This window comes from Sus scrofa, chromosome 9 (genome assembly GCF_054392235.1).
Source record: "Sus scrofa isolate SSC_HxYL_T2T_F1_AM1 chromosome 9, Sscrofa_HxYL_maternal_Yorkshire_Landrace_v2.0, whole genome shotgun sequence".
Taxonomy (NCBI): Eukaryota; Metazoa; Chordata; class Mammalia; order Artiodactyla; family Suidae; genus Sus; species Sus scrofa.
Window position 1 is genome coordinate 56,530,088 of NC_139391.1, and position 23,144 is coordinate 56,553,231.

Below are 23,144 nucleotides of genomic sequence, written 5' to 3' on the forward strand. Positions count from 1 at the left end.
TAACAACTAACCTTTAACAATTAAGCTACAGACATTTCACAAGCTATTCACAGACTAAGAGATCCTGTGCTGTGGAATATTCAGTAAGAGGGTGAGTCATCTCAGACTTAATATAAAGTTTACCTTATTCAGTTACGACAATAATTATTTCTAATTGCCTGTGTCTTAAAAAAAGCCTTCCATCTATGCACAGGGAATAAAGCCATGTAAAATTAGACATTGGTAGGTTACTGTACTTCATGTTACCCGAAAGAATATGAAAATATTTTCTTCTTCTCGTGCTTTTATGCCAGTGAGAGCCTGGAGTCTATTACAGTTTTCTGAACCAAATCATTTTATAAACTGTTTCAGATCCGAAGATTTTGAGTCCGTGAATGAGAAAGGAAAACGGGTTAATATGAGCAGAGCCTGGGGCTGGGGTTCTGAAATGTCTCTTCCCGTCTCTGAGTGTTTTTCTCTCCTTGAGGCTGTCTCTCTGTGTTCCAGAGAGGTGGTGATTTGAAATTCCAAATATTCATTGACAATTTCATGTGAGACGGAAAAAAAATAGAAGGGTTGTATTGTAAGCCTTCTGTACCACAGCGATTCAGAGAAAAAAACTGTATTCACCTTTATTTGGTCGTTCAAATCATGTATCCGATTGCCTTAAAGTGAGGACGCAGGCATACCAAGGAATGCTAGTAAATTCCAGGGGCATAAACACTCTGGTGACTTCTAGAACGGCTGCTTTTAGTTTTCAACATCGAACAAACACCAGTCTGGCTGAATTCTGGCGTGGTCCCAACCTTAGAACACAGAATTTAAATGAGCTCAGAATCGTCTTGGAGACATGGCTAAGGCATCTTCATACCCATGACATTTTGGACTGAAGCTCTGTCAGAACACCTCCCAAACAGTAACTGATAAAAATCACAACCTCCTTCAGGAACCGGTTTCAGAAGAGAAAACTAAAGCCTTTTGAGCTATATCCACTGACTGTCTACCCTGAGAAAACAACCCATTGTTCTGCTGTGCAAATGACTAATTTGACTAATTTTTTCCCCTGGCTTGGCAGAATCTTTTATTGAACTGATTGAAATGACCAGATGTTTTGGCAGCTTATGTAGACATAATCTTAGAGACTCAATAATTGACTTAAGTAAACGTAGCAGGATGTGGACTGGCAGCAGGATTGGGGATTCTCTGTTCTGTGATGACTTCAAATCCCTTTTTAAAAGGCAGGCTGCTTGGGTAATTGAAATGCATCGAGATTGGCACCATCTCCTTCATTTACTTTGGTAATTTATAGCCTATTTAGATCTGAGCATCCCTGTAACTTTTGAAAACAAGCAAGGAAAAGCCTGAGCATTAGAGGTCTAGAAAAATTGTCTGTGAGGCTGTCTGCTCAAAGTGAAATGAAATATTTCTCTGCATAAAAATCCCCAGATGAAAAGATTGGACAAAATTTCATTTGACTCAGATTATCTAGAAAATGATACGATTGCATCTTTCTTAAGTTTGGAGTGTTTTCTCGGAGAGGGTTTCAGACCAGAATTTTCCGTGTTATTTTTTAAAAAATACTCCACTTTGCTTGGGGCACTCTTGCTGGGTCAGAATCTCTACTGACGATAAAAATATTCCTTATAAATAACTCAGAGAGGTCAACTTTCTCTTCAAAGCCTTTCCCCAGAAGAAAAATTTCGAATTGTGGTTTAGTCCTTAGAAAAGGAACAAAGCTGCATGTCTTTCCATTCCTCAGAGCCTGCTAACCTACGCTGATCATAGGACAGAAAGATGGGACAAATGTCACACTTTGGGCTGGACCACTCCCTTAGCTGCATCCCCCCCGACCCAGAGTAAGGATGCCTCCTGAAGTTGGCTAGTAAGGAAGCTTTTCAAATGTTCCTTCTTTTCAAATGTCTCTTATTTCCTTTTTTTTTTTCATTTTCTTTTCTTACCCCTTAATTCCCATATTAAAAAAAAAAAAAGTTTACAGAATCGGCACAGGCAGGCGTGCACGCATCCTCCCCTCTGCACTTAGACCTAAGTAGGTAATTAGTACCTGAGTCCAGAAGTTTGTACAAACTTCCTCTTCCTTAAGAACTTGGAGAGCAGAGGCCATTCCATTCTGACTGGCACTCTGCACCCTGTGTTCTCGGGTAAATACTGTTGTGTATTAGCATAATAACAAGCACCGCCAGCACGTTAATCATTCAGAGCTCTCTGCGAGCATGGTTTTTCCTTCATGTGGTCAGAAGGCCGACTGGCTCCACAAGTCTGTCCCTGCGCTGGCTGACACAGGAACCTTCTTGTCCCTGATAAGAGCCCATGCCAATGACCCCACCAACCGCTCTTGTTCTCTTTGAAATCTTGCCTCACTGGGTTGGTTGCTGGCCGGCCCTGTGTTAGGGAAGATGACAGAGAATGCACATGAAACTTAACCGAGGCCTGCTTGAAGCAGAGGAGAGAATAAAAATACTTTACAAGATGACTTGGATGAGATGTCACCCAGGAGGTGCAGGATCACGGCTTTTTGTTTTTTGTTTTTTTTGTTGTAGTTGTTGTTTTTTTCCCCTGCAGACAAAACAAAACAAAACAAACAAACAAACAAACAAAAAAACCAACCCACCCACAAAAACCCTCAACAAACCAAAACAAAAAAACCTAACTATAAATGAGCCACTCTCTTGTGAAGTGCTGGTTAGAATGATTGACACCTGCAGATGTGCTGAGTCTGTGGCTGCAGGTGCCAGATGTTAAGTAGCACTTAGGGACTCTTGGTGGCCAGGGCCATTTCCTTTAGTTAACGATGGTCCCTCACTCTTGTGCCGGCTTCTCCCTCTCTTTATTTCTTGCTTGATCCTGTGTGCCATCCAACCCCAAACACACAGGAAACACCAGTGGCTCGGATGCTTTTTCAAAAAAGTGCAATGGTTTTTGAAAGCGAGTTGCTTCTTTTATTGAACTCGAAGTAAAGGCAGTGGGAGGACTGGTATTTCGTGAGTTAGTGCAGTGCACACAATCCACCATGGAAGCCTCCAGAAAACCTCTGAGTAGGCGAGTGTCATCCCCTCTTATGGTTAAAGATCAGAGGCTGAGAAATTACTAAGTGCTTGGGCTGGGGATGGAAGACAGGTTTGCCTGACTCAAAACTTCTTTCCACTTAACCCCAGACAGCCAAGGCACTGCTTCTTCACACACTTAAAAGTGATTCTTCTCTTTTGTGGCAGCATTTTCATTAGTGAGGGGTTTTGAATATGAAAAAAAGGGTCAGAGTCAGTGACGCTCTAAACGTCCTTACCTATTTCTACAACATTATGAAAAGATAAGAATGATGCAATTTTTTCCCCTGGCTCTATCATTTGAGCTGATTGAGACCCGCAGACAGCCACAAGGCTGTTTAATGTCAGGAGAGCACAATTTTAAAAGGGAAACAATCAGCAAAACAACCAGTTGACTTTTTTGTTTGTTTATTTTTAACAAGTGCTTTTAATCTGGATACCAAGCTTCTACAAATTTGGAAACATTTAAATGATGGGCTGCATTCCCACTCTTCACATAAATGTTAAGTGCTCTGCAGATACAGCCATCATCTTTTTTTTCCCCCTCCAGTTTTAACTTTTCCTCCAGAAAGATGTTTTGAGAAAGAAGGGCCTATTCAGACATTTCCAAGCCCACTTGTCAAGTGGACTGCATTTGTGCCCTCTCTTGAAAAGACGCTTTACAGTGTATGAGAGCAGTTTTTGTAAATTAATATCGTCATTAAAAATAAGCTGGCTTTCTTGTCCACCTCTTTTAACTTCTTGTCGTGCAAGGCTGCCGTGCTGGGCTCTGCAGGCAGCAGTTTTGGCATGGCCCTGGGGCCCAGGGGGATATTAACTTACAAGGCTTTCCCTATTTTGCTTTTACACGTCTGAAATGATTTCAAAACTTAGCGACTGAAATACAAGTTATTAAACACACTTTACTGGAGTGTAAGGAGTGCTTTTACTCACCGTCTCCCACTTGGAGAAAAGACAGTTGGGAATGAATTCCTGTACTTGTAAGACTCATGCCCTGGCCGTGTCTGACATCTCTGTCAACACTGAGCCCCAGATTATGAAAGAAGAATTAAACTAAAAATGAAGCCCAATTCATTCATCTAGAGTTAGGTCCCAGATGCAATTTCGATGCTGCTCTAGGATTTTTAGATGCCATTTTGTTCTATTACATTTCAGGTGTTCTAGTTGAGGGGAGATACTGGGTGTGAGCTGAAATGGGAAAGAGAGATTCTTTAGTTTCTAGTTGTCAGAGCCCTTTAACTTTGCACAGGTGTCTTTCCCCGCTTCTTCCTGGCTGGTTTCTATCCCTGAGAATCAGGCGCCAGATTGGGGAGGGGGGCGCTGATCTCCTGAAGCCTCCTGGGGGTGTGAATTTTTATCCCCTTCCATGCCCGCCCCAAACAAGGGGGCTGGGTACAGCCGGGTCTGTTCCTCTCTGTGTGTGTTCCTCCGGTAGAGGGGCAGACATTGCTGGGGTACGGTCACAGGAGGCTGGGAAGTGTCTGTGGGTCTCCAGCAGCTGGAAAAGGTTTGAGGCTCTTTGGCAGATGTTTGCTGTTCCAGCCACTTCATTAATGTTGGAAACTAAACCCCCAACTATTCCTGACCAAAGCTCCACTTTGTGATTGACAGCTGGGGTGTGCTTCCTCCTCCAGAAGCCCTCTACAGTCTGAGATCAGAAGAAAACGACTGAAAAGCTAGAGAGAGGAGCAAAACAGGAGCTGGGCTAGATGCTGTTGCTGAAAAGACAAAACTATAAAGGAAAGAGTGATTCATTTAAGGCGAAAGACAAATTCGGTACAGCTAGTGAAGATCTGATGTCCCACCATGCTTTCACACACATTATAGAATTATCCCAGCTTTCATGCAGTAATTTATTTATGACCTTTACTAAGAACCTACTATATGCCAGGTGCTATGTTGGTATTGTTGATATAAGATGAACTGTCCAGTGGGTGAAAGAAACATGCAGAAGACAATGACAGAGTAAAGGAACTCAACTAAGATAGAGGTAGGACCTCAAGGGCAGCCTTGGGAAACCCGGGTCTTTTCCCAGAGAGGTGACATTTGAGATGGGCTTGGAATTAGTTTTTCAGACAGTGAAGGAGAGAGGGGATGGGGGGATCTGAAGGAAAGAGCTGTCTGTGTAAAGGCATGGACTATGAAAGGCCAGCTTTGTGAAGTAGGTATTAAGATGATCATTTACAACTGAAAAAACCACTAAGGCTCGGCTCTGATTATAAGCGACAGAGAGCTGGAGGCTCCAGACTCCAAGATCGGAAATCTCTCTCCACTACAGCTGGGGGCTTGTGCCCTCAACCCCCCCTGTGGGATTTCTTGCCTCCGTGGTAGAAAATAGGATGGAAAATCCAAGGAGCTATTATTTAATGTATTATTTAGCTATTTGAAACACAGCCGATTTCAAATCAAAGGACCAGGTGCGGCAGAGTCTGAGCAGATTTTGTGCCTGTGCTCGAGTGGACGCGGGGGAGGGGAGGGGGTTGGAGGGCGCGACTGGCAGAGGCGAAGCCGGTTCCTGCCACGCCACGCCGGCCGGCTGAGGTTTCGGCGCGGTCCCAGCCTGCGAGGTGCCCGCAGGCGTCCGGGTGGCAGCGCTGCGACGCAGGGGTACAGGAGCGCTCCTCCAGTTCTGGGTCTGAAGACAGGGTCGGAAGAGAGGGATAGAAAGAGCAAGGAAAAGAGGAAAGAAAAAAATCAGGATGGAAATGCAGAGGAGAGAAGGGGGAGGTCAACCGAGCAGAGGCGGTCCAAAGAGGTAGGAACAGTGCGGGGAAAAGAAATGGGCAGAAGGAGATGAAAGGGGCCAGTGGCGGTAGGAGAACGGGAAAAGCCGGTGGGGGAAAATAAGCCCAGATGAGGTGGAGGGAAAGGCGGGCAGGGCAAATGCACCGCCTGAAGAGTAACCCGGGCGCGCACGTTCCGTGAGGGCTTGACACAGGGTCCAAACGGCTAACGCTAGACCTCGCCAGGGTCGCCGGGTGCGATGCGGGGTCCCAGGGATCGCCCCCCCGCCGCGCTCTTCAATCCCACCAAACACCCAGTTTCTAGGCGCTGCTGACGGCGCTGCACTTTCCAGCGGGAAATATAACTCGCCATCCAACACTGTCCTCGGCGCGTACTCCGCGCCCCTGGGACGGTTCCCGGCTGGTAGCTCTGCGGGTCCCTGCCCTGCCCCAGCCCAGGAGGACCCCTCGGTCTAGCCGAGCGGCGCTTCCGGGCTTTGCGGGGAGTGTCCTCGGCCCCGTGCCGGGCAGGGGACAAATCGGCGGACCCGCCACAATAGTCTGGGGCGCTCTCGGGCCCAGCGCGGCGACCTCCGGGCCCTGCAGCGGGAAGCGCGCAGCTACCGGGACACTCGGCTCTTGAACCGCCTCCGCGGGAGGAGAAGAATGAGTGTAAGGAGATATCATAAGAATAAACGAAAACCAACCTAGATGGAGAGGAGGAGGGAAAGAAAGCCAGGGCACACGCAAACACGTCGGAATGAAGTTCCTCAAAGGCGAGTTGCGGGTCACGTCTAAGGCAAGGCTCTGATACGGTTGATTACTATTTTCTCTAAGTGCCTGATTATTAGTTCTGCAGGCGTGTCTCTTCCCTCTGAGTTGAACCACCCGCCCAGGAGCGCGCGTCCACTTGCTTCTGCGGCGACCCCAGCTCCAGGGCGAGCAGCTCGGCAGAGAGACCACAGCGACCCGGGGCCGCGAGAGGTCACCAGCCCCAAACTCGGTCTCAGAGAAGGCCATTCGCATTCATAATTCTCCATCTCCCTACTGTGCATTTCCCTTCCGGCCCTGCGCACACCAATTCCCAGACAAAATCGCGCGAAACCCGCGGCACCGGGCAGTTTCCGCGACCGCGGGTGAGGGGGCAGGATACGGGCGCCGAGGCTGGGTGGGGACCCCTGGCCCAACAATTCCAACTGAAAACAAAAGTTCGTTCAGTTACTGATTGGAACAGACTCGGAGGTTAGGCGCTCAGGAGACAGAAGGCAAACCACCCAAAGATCGCCTGACTTCGCGGCTTCCCGAACCCTACGCATCGCCAGGGACCTAGGGGACAAAAGCCGCTGTGCCCTAGTGTCTCGCGCCAGAAGCCGAGACCGGGCTAAGTGCCCGAGGGCCAGCCGCACCCGGCAGTCGCGCTGCGCGGGTCTTTTCCGCGAAGAAGAAAAGTTTGTAAACAGAGCTTAAGAATAAAAAGGAACACGTGCTTTTGTTGATTACCTTTTTTTTTTTTTTTAAACAGTTTACTACTGAGATAACGGACAGGGCAAGGGTCATTGACGGTTGGAATCTCCACGGAGCCGTCAAGTTCTCGACCTCGGCGCACACGCCGGATGCCGGAGCGCGCGGGCTGCGAGCGTAGGGGACGCGAGGGGAGGCCGCGGTCCTGGGGAAATGGCTTGCAGGGGTCAACGCGGAGAGGGAGGCACCCGGGTCCTGAGAGGCGCCAGCTCTGGGGCCCGCAGTCTCGGGAGCCTCGGCGAGGACTTGATTTGTTTCTACTAAAAGGCCTGGACCTGCCCGCCCGCCCAGTGCGGGCGATGGAAGCGGGGCCGCGAGCGGGACATGCGGGGCGCGAGGGAGGCGCGCGGAGCTCTAGCCGGGTATCTGCCAGCAAAGGCCTGGCCGGCCGGCGGGGGCGGCGCGCGCTCCCCGCACCGCGCGCACACACACGGGCGCGCACACGGCACACACACCTGGAGCTCGTCCCAGGAGGGGGGCGGGGAGGCGAGCCAAGGCGAGTGTCTTAAAATAGGCAGGCAGAGGAGCGCGAGACACTGAGAGGCGGGAGGAGGCAAGAGAGAGCGGCGGGCACGAGGCGCACAGGTCCGCGCCGGGTTGCACAGGCAGGCTGGGCGGGGTGGGCGCCGACGCCCCTCAGCGGCCGGCCCTCCGGGCGACTCCGCACCCAGCCCCGCAGGAAGCGCGCACTGATTGACAGCTGCGCTGTCCCCAAAAGGCTCCGCGAAGATGCTGATCGGGTGGGTGTAGACGCGCAGCCCGCGCGCCCTGTGCCCGCTCCCCTCCGCGTGCCTCCCAAGCCCCACCGCCTCCCGGCAGCCGAGGAGCGGGCCGAGGTCCCCGCCGGCGCGCCAGCCCCGCGGCCCCGGCCGGCGGGCGCTCGCCGGAGCTCACCATGCACTGCCACGCGGAGCTGAGGCTGAGCTCGCCCGGCCAGCTCAAAGCAGCCAGGAGGCGCTACAAGACTTTCATGATTGACGAGATCCTCTCCAAAGAGACCTGCGATTACTTTGAGAAACTTTCCCTCTACTCCGTGTGCCCGTCGCTGGTCGTGCGACCCAAGCCTCTGCATTCCTGTACTGGTAAGACGGCGCAACGGGGAGCGCGGTGGGGTGCGGCAGCTTTCGCGCGGGTGTCGGGCTCGTTACAGCCTCCGTCCTTCCACGCGAGGGCGAGAGGAAGGGGCCTGGGGATTCTGTACCGCTGCAAGGGGACTGGATTCGACCGCCGGTGGGCATTGCAGCAACGCCTGCAACCTGGGAAGGGCCTGGCAAGGTGGTCGATGGTCAGATTGGAAATGCAATCCCGCGAGAGCCGGCCGCGCTGCAGCGCCTGCACCTTCCCCTTAGCCAGCGCCGCTGTGGTTTTCATTCTGAAAGTTCAAACCCTTAACCAGGTTCAGCGCCCTAAATCACGGTTTCAGGAAGTGGTGTTACTTCTCACCTCTATTTAACTCGTCCAACCTCTTCTTTCTGCACTCGGGAATTTTACAAATAAATCAGTACCCCGAGGTTCCCAGCCAAATCCTGAATTCACTGAACTTAAAAGGATCTCCCTCTAGGGAGGTAGTTCTGGAATTTGTCTTGTTGTGGGGCAGGCTGAGGAGGTCAACCCCGTTAGTTCTAAGAGACTAAAAAGAAAAAAAAAAAAAAAAAAAAAAAGCTTACAATAAAAACCTTCATCAAATCTGTCTTCCTTTCTCCACAAGAGCCGAGACCTAATAGGAAAGATAAAGAACACTTCATAAATATATTGAAAAGTCATAGGTTTATGTAGAAAATAAATCCAGAACTTTGACGGCGTTAAGAGAAGCTTCACATTTCACAGTGCCCTGCCATTGTAAGGATTTTAGGATTTAAGGATACCAAACATGGGTATGATTCAAATTGCTCCTCCGGGGAAAAAAAAAAAAAATTGAAGCAATTTTTATCCAAAAAGTTATTGACTGTAAAAAAAAGGGAAAAATTAGTATTTCCAAACCAAAAGGCCCTTTGAGCTTAGGTTTGTTGCATGGGCGGCATGAAAGAAATTAAATTGTGCTTACATTCAAAAAGTAAATGAAGAGCTAGCAGCGTTTCGGAAAGACATTTTTGGAAGGTTCAGGCCAAGAGCTGCTAGTACACAATGCTTGGAAAAACTACATTTTCTGTTAGTTTCATTGGTAGTCCCTCTAGTACCATCAGTAAATATGTGTGTAAATACATAAAGTTCGTTTACAACCAAGTTGTGCCTACAGGTGTTTGGTAATAAAATGAATATTATATTCAGTTACTCCTTTGTGAAATAAATTTTGTCTGTAAGGTGGAATTAGGCCTGCTGGCCCATAACAAGGCTTGTCCTACTGGATTTTAAAAGCCAAGAAATAGGCAAAAGAAGAAAAGAAGAAGAAATTTTAGAAACAAGATTTCTGTTGATGTTTTTACTTTGGCGTGTCTGTCAGGTGTTAACCCTGGGATGTAATATAGATCTTGGTGAGGGGAGGTGGGCTGAATCTTGTTTGGAGCATAATCATTTGTCGCAAGAACTCAAAGCCCTTCAAGGGAAAAGAGAAGACCTGTATTAATCAGAAGTCTCCAGGCACCCTGTGGAGACACTGCATATCTGGAGGTTCCTGGGACAAAGCTGAACAGCTTCTCCTAAACACTCAGGCATAGCCTACTGCCCACAAACTATTTAGTGACTTTGTGCCATGCATTGACTGGAAGGCCGCCTTTCCTGGCTTTTAGCAATCATAGAATTGGATCAGAAAGGAAATCATGCCTGAAAAAGAGTAATAAATAGCCTCCCACAACAATGACCTAGTCATCATTGAAGCTGAACAAGTTCTGTTTTAGTGAACCTTGTGTGGGACCTAAATCAGAGGAAAATAAAATGATTCACATGTACTTTTGTGAGTTTTAACAGTGAACTGTGCATATTTCACACCCTATGAGTTTTGCTCAGTCTTGTGCTTTTGAAGTTCTTTGATGGTTTGTGGGAGAAGGTGGCTGCTGGCACCGGCATTCTGGCCCCATCATTCCCGTGCTTGGCTTCTTTAGGTGTTTCTTTTGAAAATGTGTTGTGATTTTGCTCTGGCTGAGATTTAAGATATAAAAACTGGGATTTGCCCGTGGAATTAAACCCGTAAAAACTGGCTACAAGAGTCCACACTTTCAGATCATAAGCTTGCAGTGGGTTTACGGTTACAGTTAAAGCCTTACATGAATTAGATCATGGGAATCCCATTAGTGACTTCTCAAAGGTTTGGCAAATACCATCTTTCAAAGCACTTTTGTTGTTTTTAACAGTTATGTTCAGGATCAAAAATCTTAGATTGGATGAACTTAATCTTTTTCATTAATTAAAAAAACAGCAATAAGTTGCTGGCATCCATAATGAAACTATATATGTCTCTATATTTTTTTGGATAGAGATAAATATTTAGCACTTTTGGTGGAACCAATGCATAAAATATTCAAATCTCATGGAAGGCATAGGTTGGAATTAAAGTTATTGAACTTTCTCATCCTTTTGTTTGCTGTTTTAAGATTTAAATAGCTAGCAGAAGTGAACTTTGTCAGATAAAATAATGAAAACCAAGGTAAAAAGTAACCTCCCCCTCCTGCCCTCTGCACAATAAGTAGGTAAAATCATGGTGGAAAAAACCTACAGCATTAAAAAAGCTTCTAAGTAATTAAGCAATCCAAGTTGTTTAGATTTAGCTGTCCAAATGTCAATTAATGATACTGATCTCCTAGGCACAAAAGCATGTATTCAAGTAAACTGAGAAATGGAAACGTTTTTCATCAGGCAGATAATCACCTGACAGTAATTTATTATTAGATCCTCTGACCTTGATGGAATACTCATCTTCAAAAAAAAATTATTGTTTATTTGAACAGGCCCGTTCTTATTCAAATACAGTCGTTTGAGTTTTAGGAAGTGATATCTACATTGATCTGTTTCTCCATAGATCTCTTACATGACAAACTAGATATTGAGAAAAGAGAGCCTTTTCTTAAAGCCAAACTGAAGGAACATTTGTCATTAAATTTAAAGTAAAATAAAAAAACCAAGCCCCAGGAGAACCTCTCTTTGAAAAGAAGTGTGTTAATCAGCCCATTGAAGAGATGTGAAACATGTTTACAGTTAATTTAGTTTATAACATATTGGTTTTAGTTTAAAACCCGGTAACAGTAATCCTCATTCAGAATGGAACTGTGTTGCCTTTTAGAAATCGGTGACAATCTCTTATAATCATGAGAACATTGACAGGGATTTCAGGCCAAAAATGAGGTGCAGCTTATGCTTACACTATCCCACCAACACAAGGTACAGTTTATGATATCATAAATAATATTTACCTCTTGGGTGTTTTGTTTTTCTGGTTGTGATTAAGGTTTCTTGGTGGAAAAGTCACTTGAACTGGCTTCTCAGGACTGAATAGGTTCCAGAGATATGGGCATGCTTACTTTTTTTTTTTCCTATTTTCTTTTTTTGTTTGTTCATTTTTTAATTTTTTTGAAGTGTGGTTGATTTACAGTGTGTTAATTTCACTGTACAGCAGAATGATTTGGTTATTCCTCTATATTCTTTTTCATGATGGTTTATCATAGGATATGACATATAGTTCCCTGTGCTATACAGTCGGCACTTGTGGTTCATCCATTCTCTCTATAAAATAGTTTGGGCACGGTTACTTTTGAAGGATCTCTCTTTCAGTTTGATCTTTAGAAACAGGCAGAGTTTCTAAATTTGAGGGGCACTTGGAAAAAGTGAGCAACTTGCTTGACAAATAGGTTGAGGTTGTAGCAGTTTACCCTAAGAGTTTTCATATGAGATACTGAGAAACCAACGTACTGTGCATAACCACTTATGACTTAATATAAGCATTGATGTGTATAACTTGAAATTGCCCTAGACGTCACACACACATGCGAGGAGGTGAATATGGGTATTTGCACATTTTACAACCTGTGACCACATGACTTTTAGTTATTTCACTAAAACCTATAGTCTAATGCCTTTCCTCTCCTGGAAGGAGAAGGGGTCTGTTGATTCTCTCTGTGACTTCTGATGGCCAGTCTTACGGAGGTGACTTTGGAGTTTTAGAGCTGGAAGGGATCACATAGGGATCACAGATCCACCTTCCCTGATAGAATTTTTTTTTTTTTTTTGGCCAAGTGCTGGGGCCATGCTCATAGTAGCTTCAGCCCACTCTGTGCCCCACTGTCCTTATTAGGGTCCTCAGAAATCAGGAAGCCTTTTCCAGCTCAGTTACACACCCGGGATAAATCCGTGCCGTCACACCCCGGGGACCGTCAATCAGCCAATTAAAAAGGGCATGTGGGGAAGGGTGTTTATCTTAGGAGGTGGCTTTGAGAACATTTCATTCTTTGGTGGGTCCAAGAGAAACAGGTTCTTTGGGGTGGTGTCTTTGGGTTCATTTTTATCACAAAGATTGGGTGTCATCCTGGTGGAAAAATGAAATGAGGTGTGGATGTGTGTGATGACTTCTCTGGGAGTTAGGGAACTGGCTGCTGCTTCATGGGTTGGCTCCAGTGATTCTCCAAAATTTAGCTTGGTTTTTTTAGTCGGAGACCAAAACCCATAGGATCTTGGGAACCTGAGAGCTGGGCATGGAATGTTAATGGAGAAACGTAAACTGGGGTTTGGGAAAGTGATCTTTATCAACAAGCATTTGTATTTCTGCCAGAGGCAAATAGGCTTTTATTAGCAATTACTCATAACTGCTTCTCCCGTCCCCATTCTAAGGGTAAATAAATTGAGGCATGCACGGGATAAAGAACTCATCCAGAGTCAGAATATATTTGGAGCTGAGCTCTTTTGGTCTCCCCAGCTGTTGTCTCCTTACTCCTTAGGTTTTATAACACTTTTGTGAAACAGAGATGCCAAGGGATTCTTTAGGAATCAGTTTTAACTGGTGACATAGTTCTTTAGCAGTTTCTAATAGCTAAATTTCTAATAGCTAAATAGTTCTTTAGCAGTTTCTAATAGCTAAATAGCTAATTAGATTTTTCTAATAGCAAATGGGAAATTGACTCCAAATTTGGCAAATGAAAATGCCTTTCCAAAGGTCTGTAATCTTCAGTGTCATTTAACTCAATAATTTAATCCAACAAATATTTATCCTTGCTTAGTGATGGCACTGCCATTATTTTGAAGTTTATTCTAAATCTCAACTAATAATTGGAATATTTTAAACCTTTCTCTGAAGCACCTGTAGGACCACTGCCAAGCTCTTCTTTGTGGTTCTGTAGAGGCCGCGTGGGCATTTTGGAATCGGCATGGGGAACATTATGACAATTTAATCCTTTTGCTTACCATCTGGAATTTTCTCTTTGAACTCCACCTAAAGGGTATTATCAGCACCAAAATTGCCATATGCACCTCCTTAAATACAGCTCAGTTGAAATCATCTATAGAGTAAATCTTTTGTGAAACCGGTTTCCTACAGGGTTGGTTGTGCCTCTGGGTTGAAAACAGAATTTGTGATCCCACTGTGGCCAGTATAAAGTTGCTAGTTTTGACATACCTCAGGAATCTAAGTGGAAAGATTTGTGGTTGCCAAGGGGGGGAGGGAGGGGGTGGGATGGACTGGGAATCTGGGGTTCATAGATGCAAACTATTGCCTTTGGAATGGATAAGCAATGAGATCCTGCTGTATAGCACTGGGCACTATATCTAGTCACTTGTGCTGGAGTATGGTGGAGGATAATGTGAGAAAAAGAATGTATGTGTGACTGGGTCACTTTGCTGTACAGTAGGAAACTGACAGAACTCTGTGAGCCAACTATAATGGAAAGAATAAAAATCATTAAACAAATAAAAAAGAGGAGTTCCCATCGTGGCGCAGTAGAAACGAATTCGACTAGGAACCATGAGGTTGCAGGTTTGATCCCTGGCCTTGCTCAGTGGGTTGAGGATCTGGCGTTGCCCTGAGCTGTGGTGTGGGTCGCAGGCACGGCTCGGATCCCGCGTTGCTGTGGCTCTGGCATAGGCCAGTGGCTACAGCTCCGATTGGACCCCTAGCCTGGGAACCTCCATATGCCTCGGGAGCAGCCCTAGAAAGGGCAAAAAGACAAAAAACAAAACAAAACAAAACAAAACAAAAAAACCCACATAAAAACAAACAAACACCACCTCCTTGAGACCAGAATGGAAAACAGCATTCCCCAAGAGAGAATGCAAAAGGAGGCTCTGATCTCTACATCTCACCAAAGCCCTGCAGTCCTCTAAACATATTTCAGCGAAGAGTCCACCAAGGGGTTCAGCCATAGGACTGGAAATGACTTCACTCAGGGCCAGGAGGAGTGACGAGATGGCCCAGCAGGCTCACCAAGAGCCCCCAAAATTCCCAGGTTCCATACAGAGGAGGGAGCCTCAGGTCTGAGCCCTACCTAACTGCCAGCTCCATTCCTCTTCCTCCTGACCTCAGAACAAAGGGCAAATAGCCCCTAAAATGCTTCTGGGTTAACCCTGATCTGGTCCTCTACTGGGAATGTGAAATGCCTGGCAATGTCAGGCTCCAGGCTCTTCCCTTAAAGGGCCTTAGCAGGTGCCCAAGGCAAATCAACTTTGGGCATTTACTCTCCATGCAGAGACAGAAGAGTTTCAGAAGCCACCTACATGTTGCCCCAACAGCCACTCCAAAGGACCCTGCACTACATACAAGGTAGAATCAAGTGGCTTCAAAAGTTTCAAAGAAATCTACTCTTTTTCTTTTTCCCTTATTCCTTCCCTTTTTTCATTCTCACCTCTCTTTACAATCTAAACAACGCTTTACTGTCCTTACTGCTTTTCATGTAGACTCCTAGGATGTATAAACCTAACAATTTTCTCTCTCTTTTTTTTTTTGGTCTTTTGATCTTTTTAGGGCCACACCCGCAGTGTATGGAGGCTCCCAGGCTAGGGGTCTAATCAGAGCTGTAGCCTACGGCCTGCGCCACAGCCACAGCAACGCCAGATCCAAGCCACATCCGTGACCTACACCACAGCTCACGGCAACGCCGGATCCTTAACTCCCTGAGCAAGGCCCGGGATCAAACCCTGCAACCTCATGGTTCCTAGTCGAATTCGTTTCTACTGCGCCACGATGGGAACTCCTCTTTTTTATTTGTTTAATGATTTTTATTCTTTCCATTATAGTTGGCTCACAGAGTTCTGTCAGTTTCCTACTGTACAGCAAAGTGACCCAGGAACTCCAGAGGCGGTGTTTTTAGTGTGGCAGTAGAGAGGGACTCCACTCAGCTGGATTATCCACCTTCTAACCCAGACCTTGCCAGAGCTCATGGGTGCTCACTGGACTGCCCAACCACTCGGCTTCAAGTCTCTTGGGAGCAGCAGGACAAAGAGGAAAGAGAGAGACAAGGACTAGAACATTCAGGTAATGGCTTCCCACGTATGGAGAAGGCCCTCAGTCCGCCTCGCATGCCTGCCTGCCTCTGTTTCAGCTGCTGTGAGGTTGTTATTGTGGTTTCTCCTTCCACAGCACAGAGGATAGGGTTAGAATTTACTAATAATAGGGCTCGGACCAGGACGTTGTACCAACTTGGCGGTATTAACAGAATAAGACATATGCTGATTCCAGGAAGATAGGTTTATGGGTTCCCCCCACCCCCAGAAAACCTCTGCAAACCCTCAGGATTTAATTTATTATTATTTTTTGTTGTTGTTGCAGCTTCATAACAGTTAGAAAAAGGAATGTCTTGTTTATATATAAAAACAGTTAATTTTCCATTACAGTGTCTAATTACTTATCATCACCACAGCATTTTTATATGGCAATTTAACTTCTTGGAAGTGGAAACTTGGCATACATTTAAGAAGAAGGGAGTGCACCTAGATAGATATCAGAAGATGGTCTAATTATATTTGGGCTGGAGTTGACTCCTATGTACTACGATTGCTCTGCACAAGAGCGGAGGAGGGTCACTGGGGAAGTCTCTGGTTTCTTTAGTCCTGGTTGAAACTGAATATGGAGGGAGATAATTCTGAATGTGAGATGAGGTGCAAGTACATGTGAAAAGGGACCCTGCCAGTCACCAGTTGAAGCTGATGTCAGGAGTACTTGATCAGCCTGGAGGTCAGCTGTACATGCTTCCTGACTCCACTGGCAAGGTTCATAAAGACGAACATGGCCTTTCTCCAAGGAGAGGCCAAGATGCAGCTGAGTAGAAGCCAACCTGGGAGGATCTCAGCACGAAACTAAGTATGTTAAAGAGTTCAAGCAGAGAAGCTTATGTGATTCCTTTTTATTGCATCTCCCTAGCTCACCACCTTATCCTTAGAACATGTGCTTCTGTATATTGGGGGTAGCAAAGTATTTCCTTCCTTCTTTCCTTTCTTTTTGGCAGTGTCAATGGGATGAGGAAGTTCTCAGGCCAGAGATCAGACCTGAGCCATAGCAGTGACAACACCAGATCCTTAACCACCAGGCTGCCAGGGAACTCCAGAAACACGTATGCACAGTACACCTGCCATTGAGGTGATGTCAGTGTACTTTTGGTCATTATTAAAAATAAACGCTTCTGGGGAGTTCCCATCATGGCTCAGTGGTTAACAAGCTGGACTAGGATCCATGAGGACACGGGTTCGATCCCTGGCCTTGTTCAGTGGGTTAAGGATCCGGTGTTGGCATGAGCTGTGGTGTAGGTCGCAGACGCGGCTCACATCCCGAGTTGCTGTGGCTGTAGCATAGGCTGACACCTACAGCTCTGATTCGACCCCTAGCCTGGGAACTTCCATATGCCGAGGGTGTGGCCCTAAAAAGACAAAAGACAAAAAGACAAAAAAAAAAAAAAAAAAAAAAAAAAAACCCAAAACACTTCTGGGAGTTCTCTTGTGATGCAGCAGGTTAAGGATCTGGCGTTGTCACTGCAGTGGCTTGGGTTGCTGCTGTGGCGTGGGTTCGATCCCTGGCCTGGGAACTTCCATTTGCTGTGGGCGTGGCCAGAAAGCCAAAACAAAAACATTTCTGTAGGAGATAAGTGATATGATGATTGTCCTTTCACTTTTCTTATGAGAGGATCGCTTATGACGTGGGACATGGCGTCATCTTGGGTCTGGTGGCATTGCATGAGGTCATGGCTGTATTTACCACCCCAGGAATACTTGACTGCTCCCTAGTACTGATTTACCTGCCAGCTTCCACTGCCCACTTCCCTCTTCCCAGAGTTCTCCTCACACAGGTACTTAGCCATTGTTGGTCACAGACAAGATCACAGCCCCTTGTAAATGGGAGGATGTCAACTGTGATGTTTAGTATTTAAGTGCTCTCTGGGAGAATCAACGGTGCACACTTTCCTGATGGTAACTTGTAAATCACAGAGTCCTGATATTATGCTTTGAATTGTGGGGGAATCGGAGCCAGGAAAATTGCTGAGACGCCTGGTCCTGAGTCCTGCAGCATTTATCCCAAAGGGAGCTGCAGTCTGGGGAGGAATGCTGGAAATGCATACCCTACCCCCTGAACCTCATTATTCATGTTCATAGCAGTAATGGAAATGGTGACTTTTTATGTGTGCTCAGCATGTAACAGGACTGAGTGCTTTCTGATCAGCTTCAAGTCATTCCTAAGAGACATTGCCTCCACTTTCCTGACGGGAAGCCCAGATACTCAGTAACTTTCTCAAAGTCACAGAATATGTAAAGATCTCTTCCAAAGCAATAAGAAGAAAGGCAAGTAGAAAAATTGGCAATTCAGAGAAATGAAGATGCAGATGTCCAGTGAACAGGAAAGGATGTTCCTGGTAATCAGGAAAGCGCACATGAAAATGAGGTGTCTTTCCGTACCCATCAGAGAGGCAAACATGAAAGAGTGAGTATTGCACGATGACGCGGATGCAGGGCGACCTGCATTCTCCTTCCTGGATGGTGGGGAAGTTATTTGGTGCAGTGCCTTTCAAGGCAGTGTGGTAACACTTCGAAGCTGTGGCTATACACATGCCCTCAACTCAGCAGCCCCCACCTCTGCTTATGCCCTGAGAAATCACTGCATGTGTGGGACAGGACCCTGGCAGAGGAATGCTTGTTTCTACGTTGCTTACCGTAGAGAAAACTCTCATATAGTCTCACTGCCTTTCAGAGGAAAAAGGATAAAATCGTCTGTGTTATATTCAGGCAGTGATGTTCAGTGCAGCAGTGAAGACAAATGACCCAGATCTGGTATGAATACAGATAAGATTTAGAAATACAAGGCTGCAGGGAAAAAATACGTTGTAGATGGATATTTTCCACCTGATAATGTTTATGTAATGCTTGAAAACATGCAGACTAATACTGTGTACTGTTGAGGGAGGTGAGGATGTGGAGTTGGGAGGGCTACACACAGATTTTTACTTTCCTGCATAATTATTTATTTATTGTAGAAAAGAAAAGGCCTGATGTAAGTACAGCCAAGCATTAAGATTGGACAAAATGTGGCAGTAGGTGCATGGAAGCTCAAGACATTACTGTTTGTACTTTCCGTATGTTTGAAATTTTCTATAATATAAACGTGGAAAAATGACAGTACGGGAGACCCCACGGATCTGTGAAACTCTTGCTCCTGGGGGACTTGGACATCTTTCTTAATAGTTTTCTATCCTGAAATAGAAGCTTTTAAATATAAGCTTCTTGCACTCAGCCTCACTGTGGGGAAAGAAGAACTTTATCATCAGACCCATGTGCACAACTCACCCTAAAACAACTGCTGCGGCTTCTGAATTGGCTTTTAGATCTCACCTCCCGTGGCTGGGTTGGGATGCCATTTATCACCAAGATAACTGCTGTTCCCTAGGTAATGCCTTGGCATATGAATGAATGGGCCCTGAGCTGGGCACTAGGGCTGGAGGGAATTGCTGGTGGAGTACGTTTGTGTTGTCTCCAAATATACATCAATGATCAGGCAAGCAAGAGTTGTTAGCTTTTTTCCTTTAGGGGTGTTTCAAATCACAGTGAGTTACCTTTGATGGCATCTTGCTTTTATACATATCTGTTCATATGATGTACCTCCCTTGGCTTTTGACCAGTGATCATTGCTATTGACACTTTAACTTAAAAATTGTCTAGGGACATCTGTGATTACCAGAGAATCCAGAAATGTTAAAGTGTGGCTTCCTGGCAGGGAAGAATCGTGTTGCTATTGGCATAGAAGCTGGCTGGCTGAGTTCCCTTTATATGCTGTAACCTCGATTTGATTTTTTTTTTTTTCGTCTTTTTGCCATTTCTTGGGCCACTCTCACGGCATATGGAGGTTCCCAGGCTAGGGGTCCAATCGGAGCTGTAGCCACCGGCCTACACCAGAGCCACAGCAATGCGGGATCTGAGCCGTGTCTACAACCTACACCACAGCTCACAGCAACGCCAGATCCTTAACCCACTGAGCAAGGCCAGGGATCGAACCCGCAACCTCCTGGTTCTTAGTCGGATTCGTTAACCACTGTGCCATGACGGGAACTCCTGATTTTTTAAATTATAGTTGATTTATAGTATTCCTTCAATTTCTGCTGTACAGCAAAGTTACCCAGTATATATATATATATATATATATATATATATATATATATATACACACACACACTCATATATATATATTTACATTCTTTTTTTTTTGTACTATCTTCCATCATGTTCTATTCCAAGAGATTGCACATAGTTCCCTGTGCTGTCCAGTAGGACCCCATTGCTTATCCTTTCTAAATGTAATAGTTTGCATCTACTAACCCCAAACTCCCCATTCATCCCACTCCCTACCCCCTGCCCCCCAGCAAACCCCTCTGCTTTCCATGATTTGATTTGAAAACTTTGGTGTGTGGTATCGGGGACTGTTAGGAAGGGATGAGACTCGTTACCGTGGTAATCACACAGAGAGCTGTCTGTTGGGGTGATAAATGGTCGTCCTGTGCTTTGGAGAGGTTAAACTGGACTACATAACTCTGCAGTGACAGCCGTGGTGGCAGGTGCTTTGTTCAGCCTATCTCAACAGCCACGACATTCTTCTTTTCTCTGTGAAACCGTTCCATGTAGAAATGTTGCATTAAGCTACCTTGACAAAAACCTGGCCCATTGGGAGGTCTATCTTTCTATGTCCCTTCAGAGGGAAAAAGTACTCCTTAGTGGGAATGAAACGGTTTGTATAGTCCAGAGGTTGCCAAAGCATTTCCCCTTCTGTCTAAATCCATTTATAAACAGAGAAGCAAATAGATCAAGGCACTCAGGGCCCATGTCCCACCCCAGCCGTCTATAGCCAGGGTCGCTGTGCTGTCTTCGGTGCTCGGCTGTGCAGCCGTGGTCAGCAGGAATTAAAAACCTTATCCACAGGATGGTGGCCAAATTGGACATGATCAAAGAGCCAGTGGATCAATCCGGGTTGCTGCTGGGGACAGACTTTCAGGGCTGCAGGAGCGAGGCCTTCTGCATCTTATCTTACTTGGGTGGATGCACAGGATGGCTGAGGTGAACGGAACAGACTGGAACTTCCCGTGTGCCTTCCTCAGTCCCCCTCCTGGGTCTTTCCAGTGAAATCTTAGTCTTCATAAAACAGACCCGCCAGGCTCGAGGCTGTGTGGAGCAAACGTTATCAAGAGAGTCTTTCCGAAGGGCTGCGAGTGGCTGTCCAGGGTCAAATGGAGGCCTCACTCCTCTATCCTGACAGTCTCCTCACTGGCCACAAGTGTGACCGTGCCACCTTGGATCCTCTCTTTGGAATAATAACCTTGGAAAGGACAAGTGGGGAGCAGAGATATTTAGGGTAACTTGTAACAAGTTCCACTGAAGGTGAGAGATCTATTTTAATAAGGTTCCAATGCAAGTCCTTTCTTTTTCATGACTGAACATTTCATTGAAATAATTGGTAAATCACTCCAGAGGAGGTTTTTTGGGGGTGGATGTTGTTAATTTTGTTATTCCTGGATATTTTGGCAACTCATTATTGCTCTTAGCATGTCAGACAGATGTGTGTCTTTTTTTTTTTTTTGGCTTTTCTAGGGCCGCACCTGTGGCATATGGAGGTTCCCAGGCTAGGGGTGTCATGGGAGCTATAGCTGCCAGCCTATGCCATAGCCACAGCAACGCTGCATCCTTAACCCACTGATCGAGGCCATGGATCAAACCCGCAACCTTATGGTTCCTAGCCATGGCAGGAACTCCAGCTGTGTGTCTTGAAAGCATGCTTTCAATCCTCGGTTTGGAGAGCAACATAAAGGAATGTCCTATTGGAGGACTGTTTTTGTATTTTTTTTAACCTGAGACACTGAGCTTTGGCAGTTCAAAAAATTAGCTGCATAAAGAGAATGTGTCTCACTTTTAGGGAACTGGAAAATAAAAATCACCACGATTACAAACTGTACCTGAGTGCCAGGCATTGGGTGCCAGGCATTTACACTAAATGGAAACCCTGTAAGAAATAGTGGTTATCACTGCCTTTGGGTGAGGAAGGTGCAACCCTGGGGGGTTAAGACAACGACAATGCGGGCACATGAGGAAGTGGCAGAGGTGAGATTGGAACTCACGTCTGTCTCATTCAATGTCAAGTTCCATTTTCTATATCATCATATGAAAGCATGTCCGTTGGAAGGCAGGTCTCTCTCTTTTCACGGAGGCTCCACCGCGCTCTACGTTAAAAAAAGGTCAGCGAGTGTGCCGGCTCCTCGGGTATTTATTCCGAACCCATTAACTCCTTCACACACATTTATAAGCATTTGATGTGTGGCAGTCTGTCATTTCCTGTGATTATTTGGGCTTCTGAACGATTCCACATGAATTCTAAGCAGCAGTGCTATCTTTGGAGGGAGTAGTTGGGAGATTTTGCACCTGCTGCTGTCCGGCTGGGCAGCCCTGAACTCATTGCCCCTGGATGTCAGTGTCCGTATCTGTGTGACATCCCAAGCGTCCTTTGGTCACCGTGCTTCCATAAGCTGTGGGTCTCTGGACAGAGCTTTCCCGTGGGAGCCAGGGAATTCCCCTCATTCATTCATTCATTCACTCATTCTTGTGAGCAGAGAGAAAGTATGTAACCCCTCTAGGCCAGCCAACTGCTTGAGAATTAAGACTTGGAATATTTTTCACTAAATACTTATTTGTAAGTTCAGTGGAAAACAAAAGGTCTGGCCCTTTGTTTGGCATTGAAAGAAACAAAAGAATCTCAAATTCTTTTAAAACAAAAGAATAAGAGATTAAACTTTTTTTCACATTATATCTTGTCAAGCTGGGGTGAGTTCTGGGAATCTGTTTTTTAACAGGGATTATAATGAAAAGTCAAGTTTGGAAGTCATTGTAAGTGACAGCTTGAAGATGAGATGAAGGCAGTTTGCACTCCATGACTCAAATATATGACGCCATTTAGGTGAAGTGATCCTTGAGTCAGATGGTTTTGGACTTGTTTGTGCTTTATTATCTGTGTGACCTTAGGCAAGTCACTTGGCCTTTCTGACACTCAATTTCCTCATCTATAAAAGGAAGGTAGTAATAACTACCTAATAGGGTTAGTCATGTAGGTTAAATAAGATAATGATAATCAAGCTTTTAGCATAGTTCCTGGTATATAAGTGCCAGTAATTGATAGCTTCCATTATAAATAATTATCTTACAATAATAACCTCATCATGGTTGGCTGAAGCCCAGCCCTTTAGAGAAAGACTACTCTTCTTGGTGAATGACGCTCAAGAAAAATGAAATATCCGTAAAAAACCACTTCACTCTAGGGCATTCTTGTGGGTTATGTCATTGCACTGGCTGCCTGTTAAGGCCTCTTGCAACCTGGGTGGTCTGCGAGCTGCTTAAATTCAAGTCTTTATGTGTAGGTTATGTTCCATTCCCCCCCTTAGCTTTCGGTTTTATAGGTGTGAATTCAGAATTTTGTAAATTCACACACGAGTGG

At 45.7% G+C, this 23,144-nt stretch overlaps 1 protein-coding gene across 1 annotated transcript in view; it reads left to right on the forward strand.

Moving 5' to 3' along the window:
• The first annotated feature begins 7,817 nt into the window (after nucleotides 1-7,817).
• The window catches only part of BARX2 (BARX homeobox 2), a 79,334-nt gene continuing 64,007 nt past the window's right edge, over nucleotides 7,818-23,144 (forward strand). Inside the window, exon 1 of the mRNA XM_003130069.7 lies at nucleotides 7,818-8,367. Coding sequence (XP_003130117.4) covers nucleotides 8,181-8,367 — 187 coding nt within the window. The 5' untranslated portion in view covers nucleotides 7,818-8,180. The remainder of the gene's footprint in view (nucleotides 8,368-23,144) is intronic.